The sequence below is a fragment of the Falco rusticolus genome, chromosome 10 (assembly GCF_015220075.1).
Source record: "Falco rusticolus isolate bFalRus1 chromosome 10, bFalRus1.pri, whole genome shotgun sequence".
Classification (NCBI taxonomy): Eukaryota; Metazoa; Chordata; class Aves; order Falconiformes; family Falconidae; genus Falco; species Falco rusticolus.
Window position 1 is genome coordinate 32560303 of NC_051196.1, and position 27612 is coordinate 32587914.

General features: G+C 54.1%; 2 protein-coding genes across 7 annotated transcripts in view; one reads left to right on the forward strand and one right to left on the reverse strand.

Moving 5' to 3' along the window:
- The window catches only part of ZHX3 (zinc fingers and homeoboxes 3), a 50401-nt gene extending 44622 nt beyond the window's left edge, over positions 1-5779 (forward strand). For all 3 annotated transcript variants that reach the window (XM_037402543.1, XM_037402542.1, XM_037402544.1), the window contains one exon: positions 3-5779. In XM_037402543.1, the coding sequence (XP_037258440.1) occupies positions 3-13 (11 nt within the window). In that variant the 3' untranslated portion in view covers positions 14-5779. The remainder of the gene's footprint in view (positions 1-2) is intronic.
- A 512-nt stretch (positions 5780-6291) lies between these two features.
- The window catches only part of PLCG1 (phospholipase C gamma 1), a 48898-nt gene continuing 27577 nt past the window's right edge, over positions 6292-27612 (reverse strand). Inside the window, exons 5-32 of one of the 4 annotated variants that reach the window (XM_037402853.1) lie at positions 25693-25777; positions 24770-24853; positions 24406-24428; positions 23134-23206; positions 21974-22075; positions 21094-21212; positions 20210-20295; positions 19759-19879; positions 19152-19320; positions 18623-18745; positions 17583-17684; positions 17163-17350; positions 16663-16863; positions 16078-16197; positions 15589-15769; positions 15172-15249; positions 14621-14724; positions 14284-14380; positions 14098-14167; positions 13098-13255; positions 12464-12560; positions 11789-12013; positions 10792-10940; positions 8786-8900; positions 8440-8601; positions 8021-8109; positions 7218-7402; positions 6292-6906 (exon numbers count right to left, since the gene is read on the reverse strand). In XM_037402853.1, the coding sequence (XP_037258750.1) occupies positions 6864-6906; positions 7218-7402; positions 8021-8109; positions 8440-8601; positions 8786-8900; positions 10792-10940; positions 11789-12013; positions 12464-12560; positions 13098-13255; positions 14098-14167; positions 14284-14380; positions 14621-14724; positions 15172-15249; positions 15589-15769; positions 16078-16197; positions 16663-16863; positions 17163-17350; positions 17583-17684; positions 18623-18745; positions 19152-19320; positions 19759-19879; positions 20210-20295; positions 21094-21212; positions 21974-22075; positions 23134-23206; positions 24406-24428; positions 24770-24853; positions 25693-25777 (3349 nt within the window). In that variant the 3' untranslated portion in view covers positions 6292-6863. Of the gene's footprint in view, positions 6907-7217; positions 7406-8020; positions 8110-8439; positions 8602-8785; positions 8901-10791; positions 10941-11788; positions 12014-12463; positions 12561-13097; positions 13256-14097; positions 14171-14283; positions 14381-14620; positions 14725-15171; positions 15250-15588; positions 15770-16077; positions 16198-16662; positions 16864-17162; positions 17351-17582; positions 17685-18622; positions 18746-19151; positions 19321-19758; positions 19880-20209; positions 20296-21093; positions 21213-21973; positions 22076-23133; positions 23207-24405; positions 24429-24769; positions 24854-25692; positions 25778-27612 lie in introns of all 4 variants that reach the window. The other 3 variants (XM_037402851.1, XM_037402852.1, XM_037402850.1) reach the window with 3 other exon arrangements.

Genomic DNA, 27612 nt, shown 5'->3' on the forward strand with positions numbered 1-27612 from the left:
AGAAACAGACTGAACTCAAACCACCAGCCCTGGAGGATCCACTCTTACCCTTGAGAAGAAGTTTTTGGTCTTTAAGAAACCCATGGGCCGGCCTGATCCAAACCTCAGGAGCAGGACATGGTGATAAAGCACTGCCATAAATGAGACCTTTGAGCACAGCACACGAGAGAGCATGTGTGCAAAAACTGGGCACTTAGTGCAGAGCTCTCGGTGGCCCAGCCGAGGAGATGGCTGAGAGCTGGCAGAGGCGGGGGCTCAGCTTGCACCCAGGAAATAGGATGCTCTTGTTTGCTTTACAGTGGACAGACTTTCAGATTTCATATTCATATACCGATGCCTACAGCTGCCTATACAAGCATAACAAATCTCAGACATTGTGTAAACAAGGTCATTAGGTCATTGCTTAGATATGGACTATCATGGCACAGTACTTTTTTCTTTTTTCCTTTTTTTTTTTTTTTTTTTTTTTTTTTTTTTTGCATCTGTCTGTTAAGGTGTTTGTTCTCTAAAGGTTGGCATGGCTGCATATATCCTCTCCACCCTTTCTGGTCCTTAAGCCCTGGCAATGTAGGGCTTTGCGGGCACACAAGTGTGTGTGTGTTAGGAAAGGAAAGGTGTCTGAGAACAAAACTGCCAGTCTTGCATTGAAGTCCAGTGGGAGTTGAGTGAGATTTTCATCCCTGTGGACGAGGTTAGATTTCGCATTGCATACTCTCCAATAAGGAGCAGGTTCCCAGGCCCAGACAACCCAGGTGATGGAGTTTGGTGTCATTTGTCCCTTGCTGGCTAGAATATTTTCCCCTGCACTCTTGGAGACTGACTGTAGCAGGCTATTAAATCTCCAAGGCTCCCTTTAATCACTGAGAACTAGCATATAATAATTTTTCCATCCTGACCTGGAATCCTTTTCATTGTTCAGAGAGAACAAGCTGTTCTTCAGAGAACAAACACAGAGAATACGTAGCGTTGCTGTGCAAGTGGTTCAAGTCATTGTCGTCTCCAAGGGATTGGCGAGGCAGCAGCTCTTCTGCAATCAGGAAGTTTCCCTGTTGCAGCACTACATGACAGATCCTCCTGCAGCAGCGCTGGTAACTTCAAGTGTTTGTTCCAGTCTTTTTCTTTTTCTTTTTTTTTTCCCTCCTCTTTTTTTTCCATTTTTTCCCCAGTCCATCTGCAACAGTTCTGGCGAAACAGCAAAATAAATTTCCCATTTAACCTTCCTGTTTGCCAGTACCTGTACATTTTTTATGTGCCCATGTTGTCTTGGGTGGTTGCTGTGTGATGCAACTATTTGAAGATTTTTTTAATATTCTTTTCTAACAGAAAACAAGGTCTGGAAGGGAAACTCTTGAGCTGAATATTCCAGCCAAATGCTGTGTCAGACCATTCTGTCACAAGCTAATCAAATCCCAGCTCAAAATTGGTTCCATGTCTTGCCTTCACTGTTGCTCTTGGAAGGCTATTCCAGAACTTCACTGCCTTTGAATGGTTAGAAACTTTATTTAAATTTCTAGTTTGAATTAATTCATGGCTGGTTCATTCCTGGTTTGTTTTGGAGCCAACATTGTCCTTTAACTTAAATAGTTTTTGGTGTTTATCCGCTGATGTATTTATGGAGAGTAGTCATAGCTCCTTATTTTTGCCAAACTAACTCAGCCAAGCTTTTTCAGTAGAAGGTTTTTATTTAGTGAGAGCTTTTTAATGTGGGAGACTTTATTGTTGGTGGTAAATGATATTTATTAGAAGGGTGGGTAGCAAACCCCAAAGGATCGGATCCAGAGATTTACAAAAAAATCTGGTTTAAAAACAAAAAAGCTCTTTCAGAACCTCTTCCAAAGATGGTGTCTGATTTCTACCTTTAATTGTCCTTGCTTTTCCAATTCTTTCTTCGTCCCCTGTTTAAGAGGCCGCCTTGCTCAACTTTATCTGCTCAGGGCTTTACAAGAGTGAGGGCTTTCTCCCGCCTGGCGGTACGTGCCTGCATGGTAGGTGCCTGCGCCTGAGCTCATGTCGCTCCGCTGGCCCATGGTGAAACCCACACGGCCAGGAGCAAGCATTTGCTTCAGAAGGAGATGACCTGCACCCTGAAGAGAGCCGGGGGTGATGTGCTCGGAGGCAGGCACCCACCCTGCAGCCCTCCCTTGGCAGGCTGATGAATCCCCCAAATGCTTCGAGCCGGGGTGGCGTTGACCCAGAACACCCTGCTGTGACACCAGGCTCCCTCAATTTCTTTCTCTTTGGAAGCACTAGTGCTGGCCACGCCGTGGTTGGAGGCATAACTGGCAGCAATCCCCCCTCTGCCTCCTGTCGCCCAGGTGGGCAGCAGCCCCGCGGCTCTCCTCTGGGAAAGCAGGGGTGGCTGCGCTGCGGAGACAGCCAGAGCTCCAGGGGTTCACCCTCACGGGCACAATCCTGCACACCCCAAAATGTTCCAGGCGAGGGGAGAATCTGGGTGGTCCTAGAGCCAGAGGTAGCAGATCTGGGAGTCGTGCGGCCCAAGAGTATGAGTGTATGTACGGTGTTACCTTCAGAGAACAAATACAGGTAGGTCAATTTACTCTCTAGTGTCTATGTACATGCAGGTTTATTTAAGTACACATATATACAGTTCAGATATGCCATTGATTCTTTATTGCATTAAGATGTACATTAAAAATGTACACTTTTACTAACTACTTGCTATATAAACGTGTTGGAAGTGTAGTTTGCCCATTCAAGGTGATTTTCTGTGGGATTTTTGGTGTACACTTAAAGGTCTATGGCTAATTGGAAGAGTGATCCCCGCTCCATCTACAGAAATGCTTGAGGACTATGATATGAAATGGTCCCTTCAAACCATTTTTCCGTGCACTAGCTGGAAGTTTTTGCACTTGGATTGTATTCGGCCAGTTTTCCAGAAAAACTGAAAAGAGAAGTCTTGTGAGCTAGAGGGAGAATTTCCCAGTGTACACAGAAAAACCAGCCTTGAGGGTTGGAAGCTGCTGAGGTTTTTGAGCTTTGTCTCCATGCATTCATACAAGCACAGCAGGAGTTTTCTTTCTTTTGGGTCGGAGGAATTTTAAAAAGTGGTTCCATTCAGACTCCCCTCGGACGCAGCAACTGGGCTGGCAAGCCCCATTGCGTGGGGAGGGTAAGATTTAGAGACAGAAAAACAAAAAAGTAATCGAGTTCCCTTTCTAACTCCTACATTCCTTGTTATCTGCATTTTTTAGTTGACTTGAAATCTCCATGAAAGTATAAGCTGAAGATTTTTTAAGGGTCTGTGGTCCTCTGTTTCCCTATTGCATCGTTTTTGAAGCTGAGGAGAAGCAGGTGTCCTCTCCAAATAGATTCAGGTTTTGGTGCAGGACATTAGGAATGTGTTTGCATCTGAAACTGAAAGGAAAAATTGAGAGGTGGCTTGACAGTCCCAGCAGCAGCTCTTCTGGTGTTAAGAGGAAGTGTCACCACAGTTCTACAGTGTGTGAATATTTATCATCATCTAATCAAAGATGACTATATGACTTGAAAGGAGGGGTGTAAGAGAGAGGTCATGTAGCCAGCATCAGCAAGGAAGGGAAATGAAATTTTTTACCTCCACCCACCATGTGTGAGCTTGGGCTCGACAGGCACAGTAGTAACTATCATTTTTAATCCACGTGAATCTTGTTACTTACATCTCTGAGGCTGCTTAGATTAAGGACACAATCCAATTGCTTAATAACCTGAAACGCTGATTTGTGCTGTACCTGGCTTGCTCATGTAAGTGGCTGCTGGTTCTCCTGATGCAAGGAACAGTTACTTCATTCATTCATGTCAGCAGGCCCTGCCATGAGATTTCTAGACATGGCTGTGTGTTTTATTTGGGTAGCTTATTTTTCAGCTCCTTAATTAACATCCTGGAGACCATTCTGGGGGTTTTTTCCCTTTTTTTTTTTTGAGCAGAATGCTAAAACCCCGATAATTCACAGGCTCCTATTTCCACTGGCCCACAGCCGAGGTGACAGGATTGAGCACAGGTGATTGCTTCGATGCATGGCATCCAGCAAATGCCTGCAGAGGTCCAGCCACAGGTATTTAGCACAGCAGCATGTCCCCTCCCTGCCAGGGGCTTGCGTTGGTCACCAAGAGAAGCCCACAGCTGAATGCAGAGCCTTAACCTGCTCAGGCGATGCTCGCACAGAAGCTGGAGCTGCAAGGAACCTGCTTGATTAATTTTTGCTAGGTGTCCCATGTCTGTTCAGGAGGAAGAGGAGGCTGTAGAAGGCTGGTTTTCCATTTGGGATGGGGTATTTATTTATTATTTTTTTAATGAGAAGCAACGATTTTTGGTCAGGGGTAGAAGTGTTGTATTCTGTCTTCTCTGCAGCCCCTCTCTTGGAGACGTTACAGAGGTAACCTGATCAGAAGGTGATATTTGGAGGCTGGGTCACTGGGAATCAGAAGAGAAAGATGATTTTCAGCACTTAGGCAGAAATAAGAAAGTTAATACAATGATGCACCTTCCAGTCAAGTTGATAGTATTTAAAACGGATGTAAACTTCGCTCTCCTGTTGCCCAGGTAATTTTGGCTTTGCTCTTGTCAAATGAATTGGTGGCCTGATGTGATTCAGCTCATGGCAGTAAGCTCTGTTGTAATTTCTCAGTTGATCATAAAACCAGCAGGGTAAGATTAGGCAACACTGCAAATGGAGGGGGGGTGAGACACTTGCAAGCTGTACTTCTTTTTATCAAGTTTAGTTTCTGCTGTATGTTTTACTGGCAGTGGTCCCTGCCAGGAATGCTGGATCAGCGTCGCAAAACTTTAAAGCAGAGCAAGGGAGCTCTGTTACCTAAGCAGTGATTTTTTTTTTTTTATTTCTTTTTTTGTTTTCATGTTATCACCTGTTCCAGTAAAGAGTGCTCTGTTGGCTGACGCTGGCCATATTTTGATGGCACAATTAAAGCCACTTTTTCCCTGTACTGGTGGAAGGTGGTATTAGGAGGACTCTTGCTTACTGGTGCTAGTGAAGGTTGGGCTAGGAATCCACGGCATAGAAAACGTCTTGCTAAAATTGCACTTTCTCTCTGCCCCATCTGGCTCGTGGTGGTGTTATGGGTACGTGGCTGTGATTCCCCTTGCACATACTAACATTGCACTAAAAGAGAGACTTTGGGAACAGTGTGTTGATCACTTTGTTTCTCAGCAGACCACAAAGTCAGCCTAACGGGGTCTCTTTTTTTTTTTTTTTTTTTTTTAATTATTATTTAGAAATCATGCTGGTGCTGAATGACCTGGAATTTTTGCTTGGATTTATCCAAAGGAAAATGTAATTGTAGCTGCAACGGGACCTTTCATAAGGGTGGCCGTGCAGCTAGGGAGCAGAGCGAGGGCTCTGCTGTGTAAACCGTCTTTGTACCAGGGAGGTGTGGGGGGTTCCAGTGGGGTTATTAATTGTGTTTTTTTTTAAGACCACAATTTTAGATGGTCACCTTGGCAATCGTGTGAGACAGGAAATAGTTTTTACTTTTGGTAAAGGTTTTCAAGAGGAAAAAAAAGTGAAGCTGCCTGTGATTGTGGGCTGTAGCTATTACTAGGGCTAGGGTAGCTTGTACCTGCTATGGACTTTACCTGCTCTTATTCTGAGGGCGAGAACTCCCTGTAGCAACAATGCCACTTCTGAGAAGTGAATGGCAAGTTTCCCTTCCTTTTGTATATGTGGATGTGAGGGTGGGCGAGGGGAAGAGCTTGCTTGTACAGTTTGTTGAAATGAAACCAGACATTTTTGGTTGTTCCTAAATAAAGAGCGTAAAAGATAAATGTGAGTTGACTGGTGATTGCACTTAGGTTCGGGGAAGTCCATGATGGTGCCCTTGTGCCCAGTGCTACCAGCGCACAACAGCGAGAACTGCCCTGTGCAGGGCACAGCCCTCCCCATGCACCCCAGCTGCTTGGTGGGGAGGGGGGAATGCTCAGTCACAACCCTCCCATTTGTTTTAAAAGCATGACAACTTACCTGCAGGGTAAGACCACAAGTGACCGACCCAGCAGCGTGCCAGAGCCCAAGTACCTTCGTCCTAGGAGCCCTTCTGCAGCCTGGAGTAACTGCTTGTCCCCAGTCTGGTTCAGAAAAGCATGGTGAGCTGTAGCACATACCCTGATTTTACCCTTTTGAGTGAACATTAAACCTGGGGCCCCTCCTGGTTATTTCTCCCCCCAGTAGCTGCAACCCCCCGCCTAAAGCCAGGAGGATGGGGGGAGCAGTGCAGCCACCCCAGCTCCCCCCTGAAACACTAGGGGGGCAAACTGCCAGACACCTGAGACACCACGCGTGTAATACTGACACTTTTATTGTCGTTTAAAGCTAGAGCGGCCTTGTAAATGTAGAGTTTCACTACTGGACCCATAGGCAGTGGCTATACAGGTAGGTAGATGCGATGCCGCCAGGACAGAAGATATTGGCTGCCTGGGTGGCTGACGTGCCCCCTCACCCAGAGGATGGCTGCAACGGGCCTCCAGCAGCGGCGCAGGAGCGGGATCTCTGGGAGCACAGGCGGAACAGCGACGGTGGAGGGCTGGTTGGGGGGTTTTGGGTCTCTTTCTGTGTGATTATAGACAGTTTCGTCTCTCACCTCGGCGGCTGGCAGGCTGTACGCATCGCTACGCTTCGTTAAGGGCTTGGTGGTGAAGGTTGGTGGGTGTTTGGGGTTGGTTAGGGGTTTGGGTTTTTTCCAATTTTTTTTTTTTTTTTTTTTTTTTAGTTCTCCACTCGAACACACTTCAGCAGAGAAACTGGAAAAGCTGCCTGAAAGTAGGCCATAGCAGTGCCGTTTCCATAGAAACCAGTTCACAGCGTGCCGTGAGATTCACAAGCACTGGAGGTGCTTTCGCCCGCCGAGATGGGCTACAGCCGGTTGTCCCCGTTGACCCGGGTCCTCCGCAGTACCCTGCAGGGGGCACAGAGAAGGGACATGGCTCAGGCTGACCGAGGGATAATGATGGGCAATGCCAGTGTCAAAAGGAAGGAGGAAAGCAGGGGCTCAGCTCTGTGTCCCACCCTCCTCCCAGAGAACCCAAAGCAGCGATTTCCCAAAGGACTGGCACAACTTTCGTACTGATATTTAGAGTTTTCATGCAGCAAACAAGGCTGCAGCTCCGCTCTGGGTTACTGGGAGGCTGTTTGTCTGCCTCCACCAAGGAGACTAAATGCTGGGGGGGGTGTCTCGTGCTGGGAGGAGCTCAGTGAGTGCTGGCACACCTTCGCTCCCGGCTCTCAAAGTGGTCAGCTAGCTGCTCCTGCGACACTCGGAAGTCCTCAAAGGGCTGCTGGTACCGCGACTCGAAGGACCCCTCTCTGCCTCTGCTCGCCAGCAGCTGATTGGAAGCATCCCCTGCTCGTTCCCGTAAGGCTGAAGCACTGAAGAGGTTTATTTCGCCATTCTCCTGCTTGGATCAGACAAAAAGAAAAAAAATACAGTAGTAAAGGGCTTGGGATTTCAAAGCCTAAGTCTTCTAGTAAAAGCAGTCCTGGTGCAGGGCCCTGCAAGCTGCCACGCAGTGTGTCCAGGGCTCATGGGGTCTTAGGGTTTGCAACATGCAGCTGTTCTGTCTTTAACAACCATCACTGGCTCACACCAGCATCATTTTAAATGAAGAAATAAACATCTGCCTCTGAAGGAGCCCTGCCCTCTGCTTATGCCAACGCAGACAGCCCCAGGCCAGCCAGGCTCCGTGATACTGAGCTGTAACTTCCTCAGAGCGCAGACAGGGACTGGAACGGAGCAAATCTGCCTCCTTTAGCTTTTGCTGCAGGGATTTCCCAGCAGGTCAAATGCAGCCCAGGCAGGACCCTGCCTGAAACGCCCTGACTCGCTGCAGGAGGCAAAGCCAGCGCTTGCCATCTCACCCAACCCTCTGTGCATCACTACAGAGCAGCACTGGAAACTCCGCCAAGCAACGCTGAGCATCGCTGCTCCGAACAGGGCAGCACCCAGCAGGGCTCGCTGCCTTTGCTCCTCAGCCCTGCAGCAGCGTCACCTTCTCGTGCGTGACCCACCATACCTTGCTAGGGAAAATGTCTATCTTGACGAGCAGGGAAGCCAACTCCAGGTTCTCGCTGTAGTTGTTCTTCAGGGGTACAGCTCGGAAACCTGTGGCAGAGACAGCACCGGCATCACTTGTAGCACAGGCACGGACGTGTTGGTCCCCTGGCACAGAACTCAAGCGGGTCTTCTCCAACCGCCCTCCCCTCCCCCAGCTCCCCTCAAGTGGCAGTTGGCCCCAAGGGTTATTAGGAGTGGCTTCTTCCTTCCTTTACCTGGTTGGGGCTGTGACCTGTCATGGGGACAGGAGGGACTGAGCCAGCCTGGGGACTGACAGCATCCTCCTGTGAAACTCTGTGGCTCCCAGGCTAATGATGCAATTAGCAAACTGGTGAGGACCACCATGACACCCCCTCCTGGCTTCCCCAAGTGCTTTACCCGTCTTCAAGCCTTTCACCAGGAAGGTGGCCTGAGCCAGGAAGTTCTCATCGCTGAACATGTCCTCCTCGTACACCACGAAGCGGAGGAAGGCAAAGTCGGGGTTGCTGACCTGAAAGTGGAACTGCTTCGGCGTCCAGAGAGGGTTCAGGCCGTTGTCGGCTAGTCACAAAACACTGCTGTCAACAGGCAGCCCCCCCGAGCCCCGTGCCCCTGCCGCCCGCCTCGGCTGATGCTGAGCTGATGGACAGCATGGCAGCCCCCAGCCCAGCGCAGGCTCTGCGGCTCACGCTGCGGGCAGGAGTGGTGGTACACCCCTCTCCCTTCCCTTCGCTAACCCACTCACCCACGATCTCGGTTTTCTGCTTGGCGTTGTCGTACTCGGCGCCAGACACCTCCACCTCCACAAATGGACAAACAATTCCCCTTCCATTTTTGGGAAGATGCCGGGCTCCCAGGACCTGGGCAGAGAGCAGGAGAGACTTGGTAAGAGATGGAAGCAAAGGAAAAAATTGTGTTTGCATACCGAGACATTTTCTTTCCAAATAAATCAGCCTGGCTCTGCCGATTGGAGAGAGAAGAGATGCTGACAGGCAGCCCAGCACAGCCTGCCTCTCAGAGAAAACCAGCTCCCACCCCTGGAAGCTGCTACGGTGTTACTGATCACCAGTTTGACTTGTAAGCCATAAAAAAAGGCAGCTGAACTGCCCCAGGTGCCTGTCTGCCGCCTGTACAGCCAGCCCTGGGACCACCGCATCCATCCCCCAGCCTGCCAAGCTGGAACTGGGCTGCCAAGCTGAGCCGCCTCCCCCTGCCTGGAGAGCTATGCTGGACACCTCCTTCTCTGCTGAAACTTCTTGGCCCTCCTGCCTTGGCTTGACGAAAAGGAGCAGCTCTGCTGCTGCTCTGCCTCCTGTTCATAGCACAGTCTGTGCTCCACTCAAATGACAACCTGCTTCCTTGCAGGAGAAAGAAATCCCAGCTCCCTCTTGCCAGTGGCCATATGTCACTCCAGCATGCTGTCGGCACGCTGCTGTTGCAGGGGAAGGACACGCTGCCAATGCTGGATCATGTGCTTTGAGTCATGCTGGGCTCGGGACGGCTTCTCCATCCGTGAAAGCTGGCTTTGGTGGGGACATCGGGCAGTTTTGCCAGAGGACAAAAGGCTGAGCCTGTCTCTTAAAGGAGACAGTGACAGGCTGTGGCACAGGGACTTTTGACACCTGGTGGTTGCAGCTGCATCTCGAGATGCAGGAAGACTTTGGGAAACAGGCAGTGCAGGGAAACGGTGCCAGGGATTTTTAGGGAGACAGTGGATCCAGAGTCAATGGTGCAGATGGGACACGATGGGGCGTCCTCACTGAAAAGGTCTGTGGCTCTCTTAGGTGGGATCATGCCAAAACAGAGGTGGCCTCAGAGGAGCAGTTTGGGTATGCTGTTGGAAACCTGTGAGCGCCCACAGGCAGGATCTCCTCTGCCTCCTCCCCAAGGTCTGCTTGAGCTGAAAAGACTTGCAAAGGAGACTGCTGACCCTCAGCTCAGCTCCGAGACCACCAGGGATGCCTGTACAGGCTAGTGGGACAGCCGCTGGTCCAAACACGAGGGCCATCTGGTTTGGCACAGTCACAGCCTTCCCATCCCTCCAGGGGCTTTGCCTGGCGAGCTGTCCTGTACCCCTGCAGAGCCTCTGCTGTGCAGCTCTGTGAGCTGACACAGGCATGGTCCAGCCCCAGTCCCACCATCTGGGAACAAAAAGATTCAACGAGCATCCACAGTCCATCCTCCACTACCCCCTACCAGCACACACACACACTCTTATCATCATCACCAACAGTGCAACGCAGACCAGGCCGAAAAGTCCGCTCTGACCTTGAGCTTCTTCCCGAGAGGGGCCATGAGCAAGGCGGCATGGAAACATCGAGACCAGAGCAACTGAGTGACAAGGAGGGGACAAGGCACAGCTCTTGTGTTATCCCGTTGGGAGCCATCATGCGGGCAGTCCCAGCCAAGCTTTGGGGACAGGGATGCCACCTCCGCGGCTCAGGGATGCCACCTGCTGGCACAGGCCCCTGGGCAGGAGGGGTCCTGGGGGAAGCACCCAGGGGTGCTCCTGCTCCTGCTCTCCAGGCAGCCGGGGAGGCTGGCAGCGCTTCCCTCAGCAGCATCCCTCGGGTACCCCACTTCGGCAAGGGGTCTCCAAGCCTGCGATCCCAGCCAGGGGCTGAGGGCTTTGGTGAGAGGTAGCTGCAGACAGAGGCCAGGAACGTGGAAAAACCATTCTATCACCCCAAGCTTGGTATAACCGCCTGGATACGACCCTGTCTTCCTCCCACGCTGGGAGGAGGTACTGACCTCAATGGAGATGGAGAGCGGCTCAACACCCCGCAGCGTGCTCTTGTCGAAGGGGTCAAAGATGTCATCCCGCATGTTGGCTGGCTGCAAGACGTACCCACACTGGCCGCTGGACATGAACAAGGCCTGGTTCATCTGCATGGGCTTGTCTGGAGAGCACAGGCAGGAGATGGAGGGAGGAGACCCTGTGCCCCTTCCACGAGCCAGATCACCTGGATTATTGGTGCCTCACGGGAAGCCCTCTGCAAGGGGACCTGGCCCATCCCTTGGCAATGCCTCATGCACCACGGCCTCACTGCAGCCTGTGCACGTGCTGGGGCCATGGGGTGACTTTCTCATGCACGATCTGCCCAACTACCTGGTGCACCACAGGTCACCTCCTTCTTTTCCTCCCTCTCCTTTCAGCTTTCCTTGTGCTGGCTCTGGCATTTGCCAAACCACCCTGCGAGATGCTCGAGTTCACAAAAGGAATGGAAAAGCAGGAGAAAAAAAGAGGCAGGTAGTTTTCTGGTGGGTTGGTGAGCTGAACAGGCTCACAGCAGGGTTTGGCAAGGGCCAGGGAAAGGGGGAAGCCTGGCAGGAGCAGGACTGGAAGCTGGTGAGCAGAGCAGCGAGCTTGACTCAGACCTTGCAACCAGCTAGTGTCCCAAGGCTGGGGCTGCACTGTCCCCCTTTGGTACCACTCTGCTGCCCTGCCAGTCACCAGGGACCTCAGGGGAACTCCCTGCTTCCTCTTCATTTCATCTTGTCCTCCTGGCACCACAACCTCCTGGCTCAGCCTAGCTCCCTTGGCCAACCCAGCCCTCTGCAGCACATTTCCCCTGCAGCCCGGACCTGAACACTGGGTCTTGCTCCCTGCAGAGCCCCTCCCAGACCCAGAGTCCCTCCCAGACCCTCTGTTTACTGGGACCAAGCTAGCAGGCGTGCAGGCTGGTGGCTCGGAGGAGGCGCAGGGTACCCCAGGAGCCTGCCCACCCTCCCCGCCTGCTGCCCGCACCTGGGGTCTGGAAGTTGAGTGCTACCAGCTGGCTGCCGCAGATCCACATGGGCAGGGGGTCGTAGTTGGAGGAGTCGAGGCGCTGGCCCTTGGGGTAGATGCGGGAGAGCTGCAGGCGGTTGTATTGCAGGAACTTCTTGCCTTTGATCTTGTTGACATACTTTTCCGCCTTGGTCTCGGGGAAGGAGGACATATCTCGGTAACAGGCCCTCTCTGTGCCGATCTCTGGGAGGAGACAGCACAGTGTAAGCCAGGAGCACATTCCCTTTCCAGACGCTTCAACCACCCCACTAACACCATCCTCTCTGCCCTTGGCTCAAGTACCATCAGGCAGTGCAGAACCTGCTCTGCCCCAGCAGGTGTTTGCTGGGTGCCCGACACTGACAGCTGAAAGCATCAAAACCACTCTCAGTGATCGGGCTTGACGGTCTCCAGCCCCACTCCCTCAGCAGCTGCTCTGGAGGGTAACAGATCCCAGCAACAGAGGGATGAGGAAGGGAACTTCCACCCTCTGGAGAAGGACATTTCCAGAGCTCCAATGTAAGCTGGTTCCAGCTTGCTTTGGACATCTGCCCTCTGCTGAGATCTAGCCAAAGCAGCACCTCGGGGCACACCGCAGGGTCTGTAATGCCATGGTGACTGCCTGTGGTGGCCACCAGACCAGCAGATGCTCACTCTCTTCATCAAAGGGCACCGGTCGGCAATAGACCACCAGCTCCGAAAGCTCCAGGGCAATCTTCTTCCTCCTCTCCATCATCTTCCCTTCAGAGAGCTGCCAACAGAGGGAGAATGAGGTGTCACGGCCAGGTGGGAGCAGCGGCGCTGGATAACCCAGCTCACCTGGAGTGGCCGCTCCTGCCCATGCTGTGGGAACCACTAGCAGGTCTGCTGGGTCTGCACGGTGGAACACCACGACAGCACCCATGGGAAGGGCCCTTGGTGGGTCCCACCTCCCATCTGGAGCAGGACTGGCACCGGTATCAGCGCAGGGCGGCTGTGGCCTTGTAGCTGAGCCTGGTCACCCTCCATGGATGGAGATTCCCCCACCTCCTGAGGCTGAAACACCCTCCCAACGGACCAGTCTTCCCAGACGTCCAGCCCAAAACTCTCAAAGCCACAATGCGTGGCCACCACCCCTTGCTATGTTGTCAAAGATCACTCTGGCTTTATCATCTTTGTAACTGCTCTGCCACTCATTGCAGGCTGCTACCTTGCCACCCTCCCACCAGCCTCCACCTGCTCCTCGACTCCTGGAAAATCCAGGACGTGGCAAGGAGATGTCTCCCCTGCAAGGGCTCTCCAGACTCACCCGTGCATCAGCTGTCTGGGCTGCCTCCCGGATCTTCTTCACCCAGTCCAGCAAGTCCTCTTGTGTATCAGCTGCCACATCAAGGGACAAGCGTGACACCGAGGCCATGCTAATGGAGAAGACGAAGAGGCGGTTGTTCTTCCCCTCAGGGCGGATGGCTGCATGGGGAGAGGGAGCAGAGGGCAAGGTCACAAGCAGATGCTGAGCCAAGTCCTTCACACCACAGAGGGAGGAAGGGAGAGGACAGACATGGAGGGACTTTCAGAGATGCCCTGGAACTCTTCAGCTAGGAGATGTTCCCATTCCTGGTCATTGGAGGCCACAGATGGAGCCCAAGAAGCAACAGGTGAGGATGCAGAGTGTACCCCAATGGGCTGAGAAGCCTCACGGGGCCTTTGTAATACCTTCTTCCTCCCATTCCTGCATCTTCCTCCCATGCCTGCATCTTCCTTCACTCTGTGCCCTGAAGTGCCCAGGTGGGAACAGCCACCTGGAGCACAACGACCTCTGGGCTCCAAGGAGCCGAGGGACGGCAGGGAGCTGCAGACCCAGCTCAGCCAGCACCCAGGAGCCCCAGAGCCTGCGGCAGCCCGGCACAGAGGCTGGACCACACGTATGCAAGGGAGTACAAATCCTTACAGAAAAGAAGGAGCCTAAAAAATTGGTCTGAGCTCCCTTGCCCGTGGGGCAGCTGCCCCCGAGACCAGGTTCCAGGCGTGTTGGAGTGGCTTCTTGGCAGGACCCCCAGTGCTCCTCAGCTGTACTCAGGCTGCCAGGACATGCCTGAGCCCCAAATCCCAAGGCACCCTCCGTGCCGGGAGCAGCAGCGGAGTGTGTCACCACACAGCAAGCACACACATGGACTGGTGTTCGCTTGCAGCAGGCACAGGGGTGCCTAGAGACAGATGGAGACCGAAGCCCTTTGGCCCAGGAGATCCACAGACATTACGCAACAGGGCTGTAAGACCCTCCCTGTTCTCCACCCCTCGCTGGCACTCACCGATCTGGCAGGAGGGCACATCCAGGACACCTCCGAGCAGGTCTCCCAGGGGGCTGTTCTCATCCAGATGCTGCTGGGAACAAAGCACAGGCAGGACGGTGCTGGGCAGTGCAGCCAGGCCCAGGGGGCTGCTCACATGCACTCCTCCCCACCACCCCTCCCTGCTCTGCTCAGGCATAAGCTCACCTCCCGCTCTGGCTCCAGGCTACTGGGACCAGTAATTTCCTCTACGTAGTTGGAAGGGAACCACAGCTGCTTCTTGCCACCATAATCTCCTCTCCACCTGGAAGAGAGGGAAGGGGCAGTGTCAGCACCCACCGTGGGATCCCAGAGCATCCTGGCTGGGGGTCACGGGGGACAGGCAGGTCCTCCATCATCTGCTTTTAGGACTCGTGGGGCTGTGCCGCTTGTGGGCAATCCCCAGACAGAGCCACCCCTAGAGGAGAGACACCTCTGTATGGATGGTAACACCAAGGTTTGACTGTGTCCCCGAGGGAAAAAAGGAGGCTCAGGACCAACTCACCAGCCTCCTTCCTGTTTCTCCACATTCTGGATGATGGCGTTTTTGGTGAAGGTGAGCTCGTCCTCCCGCTGTGCCTTGTAATCGAACAGGGCTTTGACTGCGCACTGCAATGAGGAGGGGTCCCGTGAGGCCGGGGAGCAGATGGACACATGGTCAGCCAGCCCGTGGGATGAGAGATCAGCTCCCACTGCAGACGGGTTTGCTGCAGGGGCTGTGAGGCATGTCGTGTGCAGGCAGCATCCAACCCTGCTGCCAGAGGCTGCCAGACCCTAGTGACCCTTGCAGAACAAATCAAGGCACACATTCATGCCAGAAGTCACAAGCGTGGCATGGCCCTGCACGGGCACTTCCCTTTGCGTCGGAGCCACCGATGGGTTTGCTTTGGAGCAAACAACAGGCAGCCCAGGCTGGGAACCTGCAGGCTCAGCCTAGAGCAGGGCTCCCCTTCACAGGCTGGAAAGGTGCGCAAAATAATACAGCTCTTGGAAACCAGAGACACTTGCTAAACCCTCAGGCCCTGCAGGCTGTTTCATGCCAAGCAGTGAGCATACCTTGAAGGTGGGCATGGGATTGGCTTCCACGTAGAACCCGGGGTGGCGTCCCTCGTAAAGGGCTCCGTAGTCCGGCTCCTGCGGAAGCAAAGGGCCAGCAGTTACAGCAGTGGCTCTGAAGGAGAACAGGCCCCCTACCTTGGGGGGGGTAGGGAGAACGCCCCAGGGAAGGCACAAGACCAAAAATGACGCTGCACGCAGCAAACATGCCCAAGCCCATACTCCCTGCTGACCTGGGTCAGGGGAGCAGCAATAGATTTCACTCAACCCAGTGTTTCCAACAGGGCATGAAGCCCCAAGAGGTGTGGACTGGGAAGCACAGGGATGGCTCACACACCACCCCTTCAAGGGACCAGCTCAAAATGGACCTGTCCATCACCCCTTGGCTTAGCTCTTCCAACAGCCACCCACACTCACCGCTGTCCCTATCTTCTCCAGCGTCTCCTCATTGATGGGGTACCTCAGCTTCATCTTGCGGTACAGTGGGTGCTTTTCATAGTAGCTGATCAAGTCCACAAGACTCTCAAACTCGGAGTTGCCAAGCAGCACAGTCTGGCCCTCCTGCTGCACTCGGCAGTGTTTGATCTTCCCTTCTGCCCTGGCAGGTGGAAAGAAAGAGAGAAGCCACTTGGCACCTGGCAAGAGAAGGTCTCTGCCAAAATAAAGACACCCAAGCAAAAGGTGCCCTGGGGCTGGCTGCTGAGCACAGCCATCTCCCATCAGAAGATGGAAGATCAGGGTCTAAAAGGCTCTCAAGGGGCTATAGGATTTATCCAGGGCCATCTAGCAGTGAGAAGAGCTCTGGGAAGCCTGGTGTCAGGCTCGCAGCCCCTCTCCTGCTCTCCCACACACTGCAGCATCCCAGTTCCACCCCCCGCACCCATCACCCTTCTCCCCAGGACACACCTGAAGGAGATGGCGTAGGAGCTGGGCTCGCTCCTCTTGCGCACCAGGAAGGCTCCGTCGCGTGGCACCCTCATCAGCATGTGCTCGGCTTGGGCCCGGGTGAGGTTGGCGTGGTACCACCTTTCAGGAAAGACATGTCACCACACACAGGTCTCCACAGCTCCAGCTCACCCCACACCGCTGCCATGCCACATGGCTTCTCCTCCAGCCCCTACAAGCTGCCTGACTCCTCAAAAGGAGGCCAGGGAGCCCAGATCATCATATACGGAACACTGCAACAGGGCTGTCTTCTCCTTTCTGGGGCAGGCAGGAACAGAGCCATGTGGTGATGCACAACGTGGGCGAGGGCATCCCAACCAAGCCCGGTACTTCCTGGCTTTGCACCAAACTTCCACAACAACCAGCTCCATGGACAACGAAGCTGGCCCGTGTGGCTGCTGTGACACAGAGAGCTCAGCAGGGAGCAAGTGGCAACCAGAGAGCCTCAAGAAGGAGGGAATGACCGAGGAGAGATCTGGGAGGGCTCCCCATGAGGTCCTATCTGCCCAGCGGACATGACCCACCACCTCCAAAACACACACTCACTCTTTGCTCTCATGAGCATTGGTCTGTGGCACGGGCTCAGTCAGCCTCATCTCAAATTCGTTGCACCTCAGCGGCACCTCCTGGTAGTGGGTGATGAGGTCGTACAGGCTGTCGAACACCAGGTTGTCGGTCAGGAAGAACTTGGGGCTGCCGGCATCCTGCCGCGAGTGGATCCGGCAGTGCTGTACCTTGCCGTTGCGCCTGCAGAAGAGGGAGGGGGTAAAGCAGGGTAATCCATGGAGATCATGCACCTGCCGCGGGCACAGCTCCAGCCTGGACACAGCATTCCTGTCCCACAGGAGACCCATCGCGCAAGGATCCCAAGGGACTCGACCCTTCTGCACTGGGACAGCGAGTTGACACGATGCTGGGCCACAGAAGAGGGGAAGAAACCTGCTTGCAGGCCACCGGGGAACGGGACCCCACCACTAAAGACAGCGTCAAGATGAAACTACCCCAGAAGCGACACAGAGCAGCAGGCTGGTGCCTGTGGCCCTCACCAGAAGGAGAGGGTGTAGTCTCCAACAAAGGTCTCGCTCTCTCTGACGAGGAAGGAGCCGTCGGGGGCCCCCGTCTCGATGCAGTACTCCGTCAGCAGCCGCTCCGCGATGTGCCGCCCGTCGCGTCCCGCTCCCAGCTTGCCGTGAAACCACTTCTCCGTGGAGTGAAGCTCGGTGCTGTTGCTCACCTGGCAGGGGGAAAAGCCACCGTCCTGGCTTACTGATGGCAGGCTCGTGGTGCCGGAGTCTGCCCTGCTTGGGGTCTTCCAACCAGGACCAGGGGGTTTCTGAAGCAGCTCCCACCCTTCCCGCCACGGGATCTCCCCCTGAAGTCAGCTGGCAGTGGAGATGCTCAGGCCCTTGGGCAGTCAAGTCCTCTCCACAGGGGCACAACTCACCATCACGCAAGGGAGCCCTCACCTCCTTTTGCTCTTCCTCATCCTCATTTCCTTGGTCACTGGTTGTCTCCCCAGAGTAATAGATCTTGCTGCTGGTCAGGACAAAGTAATGTGGGTTCCACTCCTGGAAGGAAACAAACTCTGGGCAAAGAGACCCCCTGCGGATCCACCGAGCTGGCCCACCACCCGTCCATGGGTTCATCTCTTCCTGATCAGCACAAGCAGTGAGGGGTGATCAGGTTTGCAAAGGACAGTCACCAGCGACACTGATTTCTGTGGAGTCGCAGGAGCTTCCAAGACATCCCCCAGATCCAAAGCATGATTTATCAGTAGCAAAAAAACCCAGCATGTGGTAGCTCTTACACACAAAGTGACTGCAGATCACACTGCAAACGTCCCAGCATGTGTTAAAAGGAGATGACCAAATGAAGAGCAAATCAATGCAAAAAGAAAACACTCTGCATGGATTCAGCACGGGGGCTATCAGAGATGAGGATATCAGGGAAGGTTATGCATTTTTACCATTGCACTTTCCTATTTTCCAAAAACCTGTTTTGTTTGCACATGACTTTGCCTGACAGATCCTCAGCAAAGCAAAGCAGCTGAAGAGGTGGACTGCGTATAAGTAAAGAGACACACTAAAACGAATGCTCGGCGCTTTAGAAAGCAGAATGCTCATTTAGGTGTGTTAGGTGTGTAGGCACTTGGTAGGAGGCAGGCAGGTCTAGAAACGCAGGCCATCGCTAGAACTTACTGCAGCAACAGATAACAGGCTATACGGATTACACAAGAGCAGCTGCAGCGCATCAGCCCAGAGCTCCCTCTAGCTCAGCCTTCTGCCTCTAACAAGGGCCAACAGGAGATGCCTAGGGAAGAGCACAGGAGATAGCCAGCATAAAAACTCCCCCAGCCTCCAAAGTCTCCTGAGAAACAGGATAGACCAACGGCCTCTCAGATCGTTTGCACCACAGCCCTTCCAGCACCACGCAGTGCCTTGCGGAGTTACCGTGTCATTTATGGAGCCCACAGAGCGGGGCCAGGGTGACAGCAGCAGAGACATACGTGATTGATGGGGTCTTCCAGGTAGAGGATCCCGTTCTTGATGGAGTTGCTGATGTCATTCTCTGAATACATGACAGACGTGGGTAGCTCCTCGTAAGCACTGCCCTCTGCCAGCTTCTTGTGCTGTGGGGCGAGAGTGGTCAGGCACGGAAAAGCAGCATGGATTTCCTAGTGAACAACTCTCAGACTCCAAGTCTGCTGCAGTGGGTCCCTCCAGACTAAAAGGACCCATGTGACAGAGATCACCAAATGGCTCTGAAGTCCCACCCTTTGTTCCCAGAGGCGATTCCTGCAGCAGAAAGACCAACCTCCCCCAAGCTCTCCAGAAAGGCAGAACTCAGGATGCTGAGCTCATTTCCCAGCAGCTCCTCTGAAGCAAGAGAGCTCTTTGTCTCCAATTCGTTTTAGCACCAGGTCTCCACTTCCAACCAATCCCATCCAGAGGTAAGGGGCTGCCCTGGGTGCCCACCCTCACCCCATCTGCTCCCACCCTCTCCAATTAGGAGCCTTGCTGGGGAGGGGAGTTCACCTTGATAAGGATCTTCCTCTTGAGCTGGTTTGGAGAGGGAAGGCCGTCAGCAGAAATATCTACTGGCTTGGTCAAGAGCATGTCCCCAAAGACCTTCTTGAAATTCTGAGCCATGTTTCTCTGCTGAGCAATGCTGCAGTGGTCCTCAATGGACAGAATGACAGGGAAACTGGGAGGAGAAAAAGCCCTCAGAACCAGCATGGCATCTAGATGGAACTAATGCCTTCCAAATTCCATTTCAAAAACCTAACCTCTGTGCCCTCAAAGAGCAGCATGCATCAACAGTGATCTGTGCTGTCCTGAGCATTCTGTGTAACCACCCTACAGCAAGGTGTTCCCACCGCTGCGCGCAATGCACAGAGGGGAGGACTGGCAAAGTACTGGGGTTTACCAGAAGCTTTCCCTCCCACAACTTTTTTCTGGGAGAAATCTCCCTTTGGCTGGGAGGTGCAACAGCACGCTTTCTTCCCACCGAGTCCCAGGCATGTGGTCTTGTGCTGGATCTCCAGATAAAGGTGGGCTTCACCTTGCTACAGTGTTGGCTCTACCCTCTCTCTGCTTCCCTGGCAGCTCTGCTAGCTGAAGTCCAGGTCCCTGCTGTACTCACTCAGAGGTGACAAAGGCATGCTCCTTGATAGTGACCAAGACGTCAGAGAACTTGATCTTGGTGGTTAAGGTGTGTCCATGGTAGATGACTGGCATCCCATCGGGACCGTCCCAGCAATCCACTGAAAGAGACCCATGGCAGACACTTAGCTCAAGGGCTGGAATACAGGCAGGACATGGACATGAGATGGACTGAAGTAAGCGCTGCTGGGAACCACACTGGATCACAATAAGGAGGGAGATGAGAGTCCAGATCTTTCTGTGGAAGCAAAAGCTCAGGCACGTACCCCCCAGCCCCACAAAGGAACCAGCCACAGGCCTTTCGGCACATCATGGTGACAATGCTGCCACTGGCACACCAACCTTCCACCCTGCCTTCCCCACGAAGCCTTCCCCACCCACCACAAGCTATCACGACGATGGGGACAGAAGGGCTGGCCCTGGGTACTCACACTCGATACACCGGCATCCCATGCGCAAACAGCGGGCGTACGCCTCCAGCGAGGACTCGCTCGAGAACTGGTCCCCTGTCAGGTACCTTTCAGGTGAGAGAACACATCAGCAAGGCAACGCGCTCACGGCAGCTGCGGGTGCCCGCGGGGACACGGCAGCCCTGCCTCCGCCATGTAAGGGGTGGCAGCAGCGACGTTCCTCCAGACCTGCCACCTTCCCCCAGCGGGGGGTTCAACTCTGCCCCTACTGCAGGGGGCTGCAAGCTCGGCTCTGAGGTCCAGCCTTTCTGCTAGCTCTTGAGGTAAGCCTCACAGAGCGATGGCAGCGTCAGTGCCAGGGAAAAGCCCCTGTACCGGGCAGAAGCAGCCTGAGAGCAGGGTTAGAGCAGCTCTTGCAGGCAGACAGGAGCTCGCTGCCTGGCCCCCAGGCTGCCCAGCTGGCCTGGGCTCTCCATCCTGTACACCTGGGCTAAGGTGCTGCGACTGCAGCCCATGAGCGGGCAGCACAGACAGGGCCCGTCTGCAAAGCGAGCAGCTCCTGCAAGATTATCCTAGCAGCACAGAAGGAAAATGGCCAGTTTCAGCCTGCCAGATTTTTATCACATTTGTCCAAAGAGGCTGTGGAAGATGACATTGCTAATGGTAAGAAATCAGTCTGTGCAGATGTGTGGTGCTGACAATGTCCGAGCAAAACATTGATGGTTAAACAATGGAGGGAGGATCGGGGCACCAAGAGGAAGGTCTCTGATGAGACTGACCCTGGTTTGGAAAAGTCTACTTGACCCATCACTGGGATTGGGCAAAATCAGGAGAATCCCACCCTGGCAGAGGGGAAGAGGACGCCGGGAGCAGACGGGTGGAGAGAGCCATCCCCTAATCCTTACGTGTTGTGTGAGGAGGAGATCCAGTAATGCGAGAGGGGGTTGTTCATGTTCTCCAGACACACCATGTCCAGTTGCGAGTTCCAGATGCTGTTCTCTTTGGAAAACAGGAAGGTGAGAAACTGCTCAGGAAGAAACAGAAGCGTGTTAATAGTGCCGAGGAGCTGGTGCTGTAGTTTAGCTTCACACACGACTCACCCTCCACACCAGCAGCCTCCGAGCATGTGGCTATTTTCTAAGCTCAGCGCAGACCGACCAGAGGCAACCAAGACAGCACACAAGCTACCTGACCCAGCACGCTTGAGTAACCACAGCTTAGGCATTGCCACCTATCATCTGAGCTGCGCCAAATACCTACGTACAAATCCTTTGACCCAGCCGGAGATGAATTAATTGCTCTGCATTTTATTTTGTGGCTCACATGACAGGCAATAGCTCACTAAAGCCATGTGGGTGAAGGAACCTTTGCGTGGGAGTCGGTCCAGAGAGCCAGTGACATGGTCATCTCTGGTTGTTTTTATTCTTTTGTTTTCAGCTCTTCTTGCTTTGAGAAGACCCTCACATGCCCCAAAGGGGCATTAAGCCAAATGCAGCCCCTTTCCTCCTCCAAACGACCTGCTCGATGAGCACTCCCAGCTGCACACATTCAGCACGGGGAGAGCCCCTAAGCCTTTCCCTTTGCCAACCCCTCGCACCCCTCTTGTGCAACGTGGTGACCCACCGCATTCACCTCATACAGCACCGCAGCTTGCAGGAGCTGCAATCCCCTAAGCATCACCACCCTGTAGCGAAGACACAGACAGCAGAGCCATCACTCATCGCACCCAGGATATCACACCCTCTCCACCCCACTCCACACACACTAGCATTCAAGGTGTCTTACTTCATCCAGAGTGAAATAAGGCTCGTCAATCTCCCTCAAAGGGTCTCTCAGAAAGTTGAACATGAATTCCTGTACCTGAAGGGCATCTTCAGCCCAGAGCTCCTGCAAACCCAAGAGAGACAAAAAAAAATAAAATATAAAAATTCAGAAAGTGCTATTCAAAACCATGCACTACTCATCCAGCTAGAAGCTTTAACAATTAAGGAGGCAGTTTTTAATGCAAAACCGTCTCTGCCAGGAATTCAACTGTCAGCACAAATGCCGGATAGCACGTAACTGCAGAAATCTGCCCTGTTTCTAAGTGGTCTTCATTTTCTCAACGCTATGCATCTTTCTCTCCTTTGCACACATCTGCCTTCCCTCCTCCTCCAGCAGCAGAAGCCAACTCAGCTTCCTTTTGCTCCTCTCTCTCCCTGGGTGTCTTTCATTTGGCCATCAAAACGGCTGCATCTCCTTGCTGGTTAACTCTGCTTGCTGCAGACCATGGGCAGGGAGATGGCAGAGGGGACGACGGGGGCGGGGGGCGGGGAGGATGGTGCAAAGCAGGAGGCCTCTGCTCTCACATGAGGCAGGGCAGTGTTTTCGCCAGCCACCCCCATCCTCTTGGAGGAGACCAGCAACGAGATGGGAGCCTGGCAAGAGTCAAATTTAAGGGTCTGCGCTGCCCACAAATGCACTGCTTGCGCCTGTGTGCATGTCCAAGCATGCATGCTGTGCTTGGTGAATGACCTGAGGTCACTTTTAAAGGGAAAAGTCAGCAATCGAATCCATCGGATGCTCCTCAGGAGCTGCTGAGACCTCCCAAGTAGACAGGACAGACCATGACGCTTCGGCTGCTGCAAACCTTCAGGAACCAGCCAATGTCACAGGGACTGGGTAAGTCTCCACAGACCAGTTCCTCCCTCCTGGGACCTTTGCTCCTCTCAGGTCCCTTTTCTGACCAGGGTACCCAGCTCAGGCCAGGTTTACCCTCACCAGTGCTCCCCCTGCATTACCTCCTGCTCCAGGAAGGATGCGCTCAGGTTGTGGCCGTGCCAGGCAGAGCACCTTAGGACCGAATCATCCCAGCTCCACAGCCAGGCTACCCTTGGAGTACTGGATCCCTACCGACACCAGTGCCTACCCCCTTCACCCCTCCTCTGGGTCTGTGTTGAGCTCACCCTCTGGTACTCCACCAAGAACTTCTGCAACTCCATCAGCGACACCCTGAAGTGCTCAGACCTTTCTCCACCCCTGACAAGCAGAGAGAGAGAAGCTTTGGTCACTCATGCAGCACATTACGACCAGCTGTTACCAGCATCATGCGAGATGCCATCCACAACCACCATGGCACGTGCAAGCAAGATGTGCCCCGAGCAAACAGCGCTGTGAGAGCAGAGTGGGATGAGCAGAGAGAGCTGAGGAGGGCAGGACAGCAAACACACAGCAGCTGAGATTATACATCCACATCTCAGAGCCAGGGACTGCTCCAGGAGCCATCCAGGATTCACACTGCCAAGGGCACGATAACATGAAACTCTGGTGAATGGCAGCAAAAATCATCAGAGGGACTGACTTGTGCAAAAAAAAAAAAAAAAAATATCACAGAGGGTCTGTCTTGTACAAAAGTGAAAAGAACATACTAGGGGGAGGGCAGTCCAGGGGTGATTGTAGACAGGACAGACCTACAGGTATCCAGAGGACATGGACTCAAGGAAGCAAGGCAGGGAATGAAGGAGGGAACTTTGTAGAGGATTATACCAAAAGACTTGTCTGTGAACGTACCAAGCCATAATGGATAGCCGAGGGCTATGCTGGGGACTAACACCAAAAAAAACCAGAAATGGACCGGGCAGCACTGGCTGCCCTGGGCAGAGGGATGAACCAGCTGGTCTGCTGAGGTTCCTGCCAACTCTTTTCTATGGTTATAGGAAAAAAAGAGAGGAAACCATGGGGAATTATCTGGACAAGTTAACACTCTTCAGCTTCCATATCTAAATTCAAACTCTTCTTATCAAGGCTGAGATGCGCACAGGGCAGGGAAGGGCTCAGCTGGCCGTGGTACCACCGGCACTGCCCGGAGAGGAGCCAGAGGGAATGCACTGCGCACAGCCTGCACAGCCCCTGGTGCTGTGGCCAACCAGCCCCAGCCACGAGGACCACCTCTGGGAGATGGCTCAAGGTCTGACTCATTCACATAAACCAACCGACTGCTTCTGGAGGCGGCTGACCTGAGCTGGATCTCAGTGGGATGTCTGGGAGGAAGAGAGCCCATACAGACCCAAGCTGAGTGTCTACAGCAAAGATGCTTATTCAAATGCAAAAACACAAGCAGCACGGTGGCAAGAGGTACACAGCATGCCTCATCCCCAACATGCTGCTGCAGGCACCAAAGCATTTTACGAAGCAAAAGAAAACAGCCCCCTCCCCAGCAAATACAGAGTATTATCCACCTTTCTAGGAACGGGACATCCATCTGCAAAAGAGTAAGCACAAGCATTAGGTTTGCACTCAATCTCACCACCATATGTGAAAACACAAATTGATCGAGAAGGTAGTGGGGGCAGCAAACCAGCGCAGGGCAGCTCAGCTTTCCTTACAGCCATTGCTCATCCACCGCCCCCCCCATCCCCAGCAGCCCGTGCTAACCAGCTTAAAGTAATAAATTCTTTATTCCCCATCATCCGTGGCCCAGAGGTAGGAGACAAAAGCTATTAGCCGAGGGCAGCAGGGTTAAAAAGGAAATTAAGAGGGAATGCCCAGTAACAAATACAGTCTCTCCGTCCCCTTCCCAGCCCTGGAGAATTCAGCTCTTACCATTTTCTGGGCGCTGAACATCAGGCTGCGGTACAGCTGTGCAAACTGCCCGTATGTGATATCCCCGTTCCTCTGCTCCACGTCCTGGGGAAAAAAAACAACAAAACACCTGAGGTTTTACAGGGGCCACAAGCAACTCTGCATGGCCCAAGGAGTATCTCCTCTCACCAGGATTCCTGGGTTAAAAAGCAGGAGGAAAAGACCAGAACCTGGCCAGACTTTGCCTCCTACCGCTAGCACATCTCTGCTGGGGCCAGAGGGACCCTGCAGTGCCCAGGACACAGGCACATCCTAAACCGAGTTACGCCACTCCCCAAGCCTACCCACATAAAGGCATCGCAGCGCTGATAAAAGCATTACCGCTTACTTGAATAGCTACGAAAGGATTATTTTAGATTTTTGTTGCAGAGCATCTGAAGCGTCTGGAAACTGCAAGACCTGAAGTGCACGCTCTCCTTTGGACACAGCTCTTTGGTCGGGGAGCCCAGTGCTGGTGGAAATGGCTGGTCATCACGGGATGACCCTTCATTCAGGGGTCTGCAGGGATGCTGGCAGAGCCAGCCACCCATCCCTCAGGGGCAGTGGGTTGCAGGACCTGACCTCACTGCCTGTCCTCCTGCACTCTACCCCACCAGCACAAAGCCCGCGACAGGAGACAGGAGCAATGTGGGGAGTGGGGGAGGCAGGATGGGGTGAAGAGAGGGTGCTGGCCACAAACAGGGCAGGGTGCAGCACCCAGCGGGAGCTGGCACCTCTTCAGTCGCCGCCGTGGGTGGGGGCCCTCCCAGGAAAGGCTGGGAGCCTCTGCAATATGCAAACGTACTGTGGGAGTTCAGCCACCACCGGGTTTTGTTCACAGGCAGGCAACAGACTGCCAAGGGTCCCCAGTGCTAACTGGGAGAGCAGAGGGGTCAGACACTCACCGTGAGTCTCTCCCGCAGGAACCTCATGTTGGGGACCCGGTAGTTGACCTGAGACAGCATGTTCTTCAGATCCTTGGCGGAGATCCTGGCTCGGCAGGGGAAAGAGGGGAAACACGCTCAGGAGGTCTGGGAAGGAGGGCTCTCACCCTGGGACCAGGACACCACATGCACGGAGCAGCCATGCCCAAAGGGGCATCAGCTGTGATGCACAAGGACAGATGTGTGACCCCCGAAGGATGCAGGATTGGGATGAAAGGCAGAACAGAAGAACGTTTTCCACTGAACCCTGCATCCATGCTGCACGTGCGGAGCAGAGAGAGGTGCTGGCATGCCAATGGGAACTGCAGACACCACGCCTGCAAGCTCCTAACACTGCAGGGCAAGCCCCAGCACCCTCAGCCCACTCGAGCCGATGCCACAACAGGCACACAGCACCTGCTGCTTTAGAGGAACAATCAGGAAGAAGCATTTTTCAAGGATCTGTGTCCCAACATGGATGCTGGGTGACCAGATTCCTTCCAAAACCCACTCCCCGGCCTGCAGAAGGAGCTGGAGGAGGGTAGGCTGTGCAAGTGGTTTGGACCCAGCTAATTTTATCCTGAAGAGAGGAAAAAAAGCCATTTTGAGTGTTTAGCCACAGGCACAGCACTGCCACGTCGTGCTCAGCTGCACTCCCCCAGCCACTGCCACACGCACCACTGGCACGGGCAGCCGGCGTGGCTGTCCTCCCCCCAAGGCCATTTGCACCAACGTGCCGGTTCCTGGACCAGGAGGGCTCCGGTGCCAACCCCGAGCAGGACCCCAGGTGGGCAGAGACAGACCTGGGCTGCCCCTGCCTGCTCTGGCGTTGTCCCCCCATGGGGCAACAGCCCTGCAGCGAGGAAGAATGTGGATGCCTCCCATCTGCAACATGTAAGAAGCTGAAAGGTCTGCGTGCAATCATTTTCTGGCAGCTCCTCCCTTAAAAGCAAGTCCTCCGAGTCCGCCCCAGCAATCACAGATGCTGCTTTTGCCCCCCACTGCGTGCGTGGGAGCCCAGGACCCTACAGGATGCTCCTCCGTCCCACAAGGCGTAGGGCAGGGCTGACCCTGGAAGCTTACAGCTTTGGGGTGCAAATATAAGCGTGCCAGGGCAGATGTCCCACGCAGAGGTTTTAACCCAGGCGCACACTGTCACCTGCAGCGATGCGTCTCTTTTGGCTCTTCCCTGAAAACAGGGTGATCTCAAACCACACAGGAGGAGGAGAGAGCCCCAGGGAGAGGGAGAAACTGGCTGGTGTCAGGCGCTGCAGAGACCAGTGGGACACAGAGAGCCCTTGTTTCTGGGCTCGGAGCCACAGGGGACCGGGACGCACGCACGGCCAGAGCAGGACCTGGCCCAGCTCCCGTGCGGTGGCCAGGGCCAGCACCCGGCCGAGACTGTACAGGCAGCATCCTGCCACTCGTTGGCAGGACAGGAAAAAAAAAAAAAGCTGACAAATGGCACCAGCCCCCCCTCCCCTCCTGGCTGTGTGAGCTACAGAGCCAGCGACACGCTCTCAGCACAAGCAGCAGCTTTGGTTATCTCCTCCCTGCACCTCCACCTCCCCCAGCAGAAGAGTTATGCCGGGGGCTCAGGGCAAACGTTTTGGGGAGGGGAGCCTGCCCCTTCCCTCCTCCAACACACCCAGCTCCATGGCCACAAGCAGGGTGCTCTGCAGCCCCCAGGGCAGGGGGGTCCCAGCTACGGGGTCCTGGGTGACAGGGAAATTAGGTGATGTGGGGGGGAACGAGCCAGCACATTGGTGGCTCACGAGAGATGCTCTCACACATCAGGGACCACAGCATGCAACAGCTCTCATGGGACTCCTGATGGGACACCCAGAGTATCCAGGCCACCCAGCAGCAATCTCCCCTTGGTGGGAGGCTGAGGCTACAAAA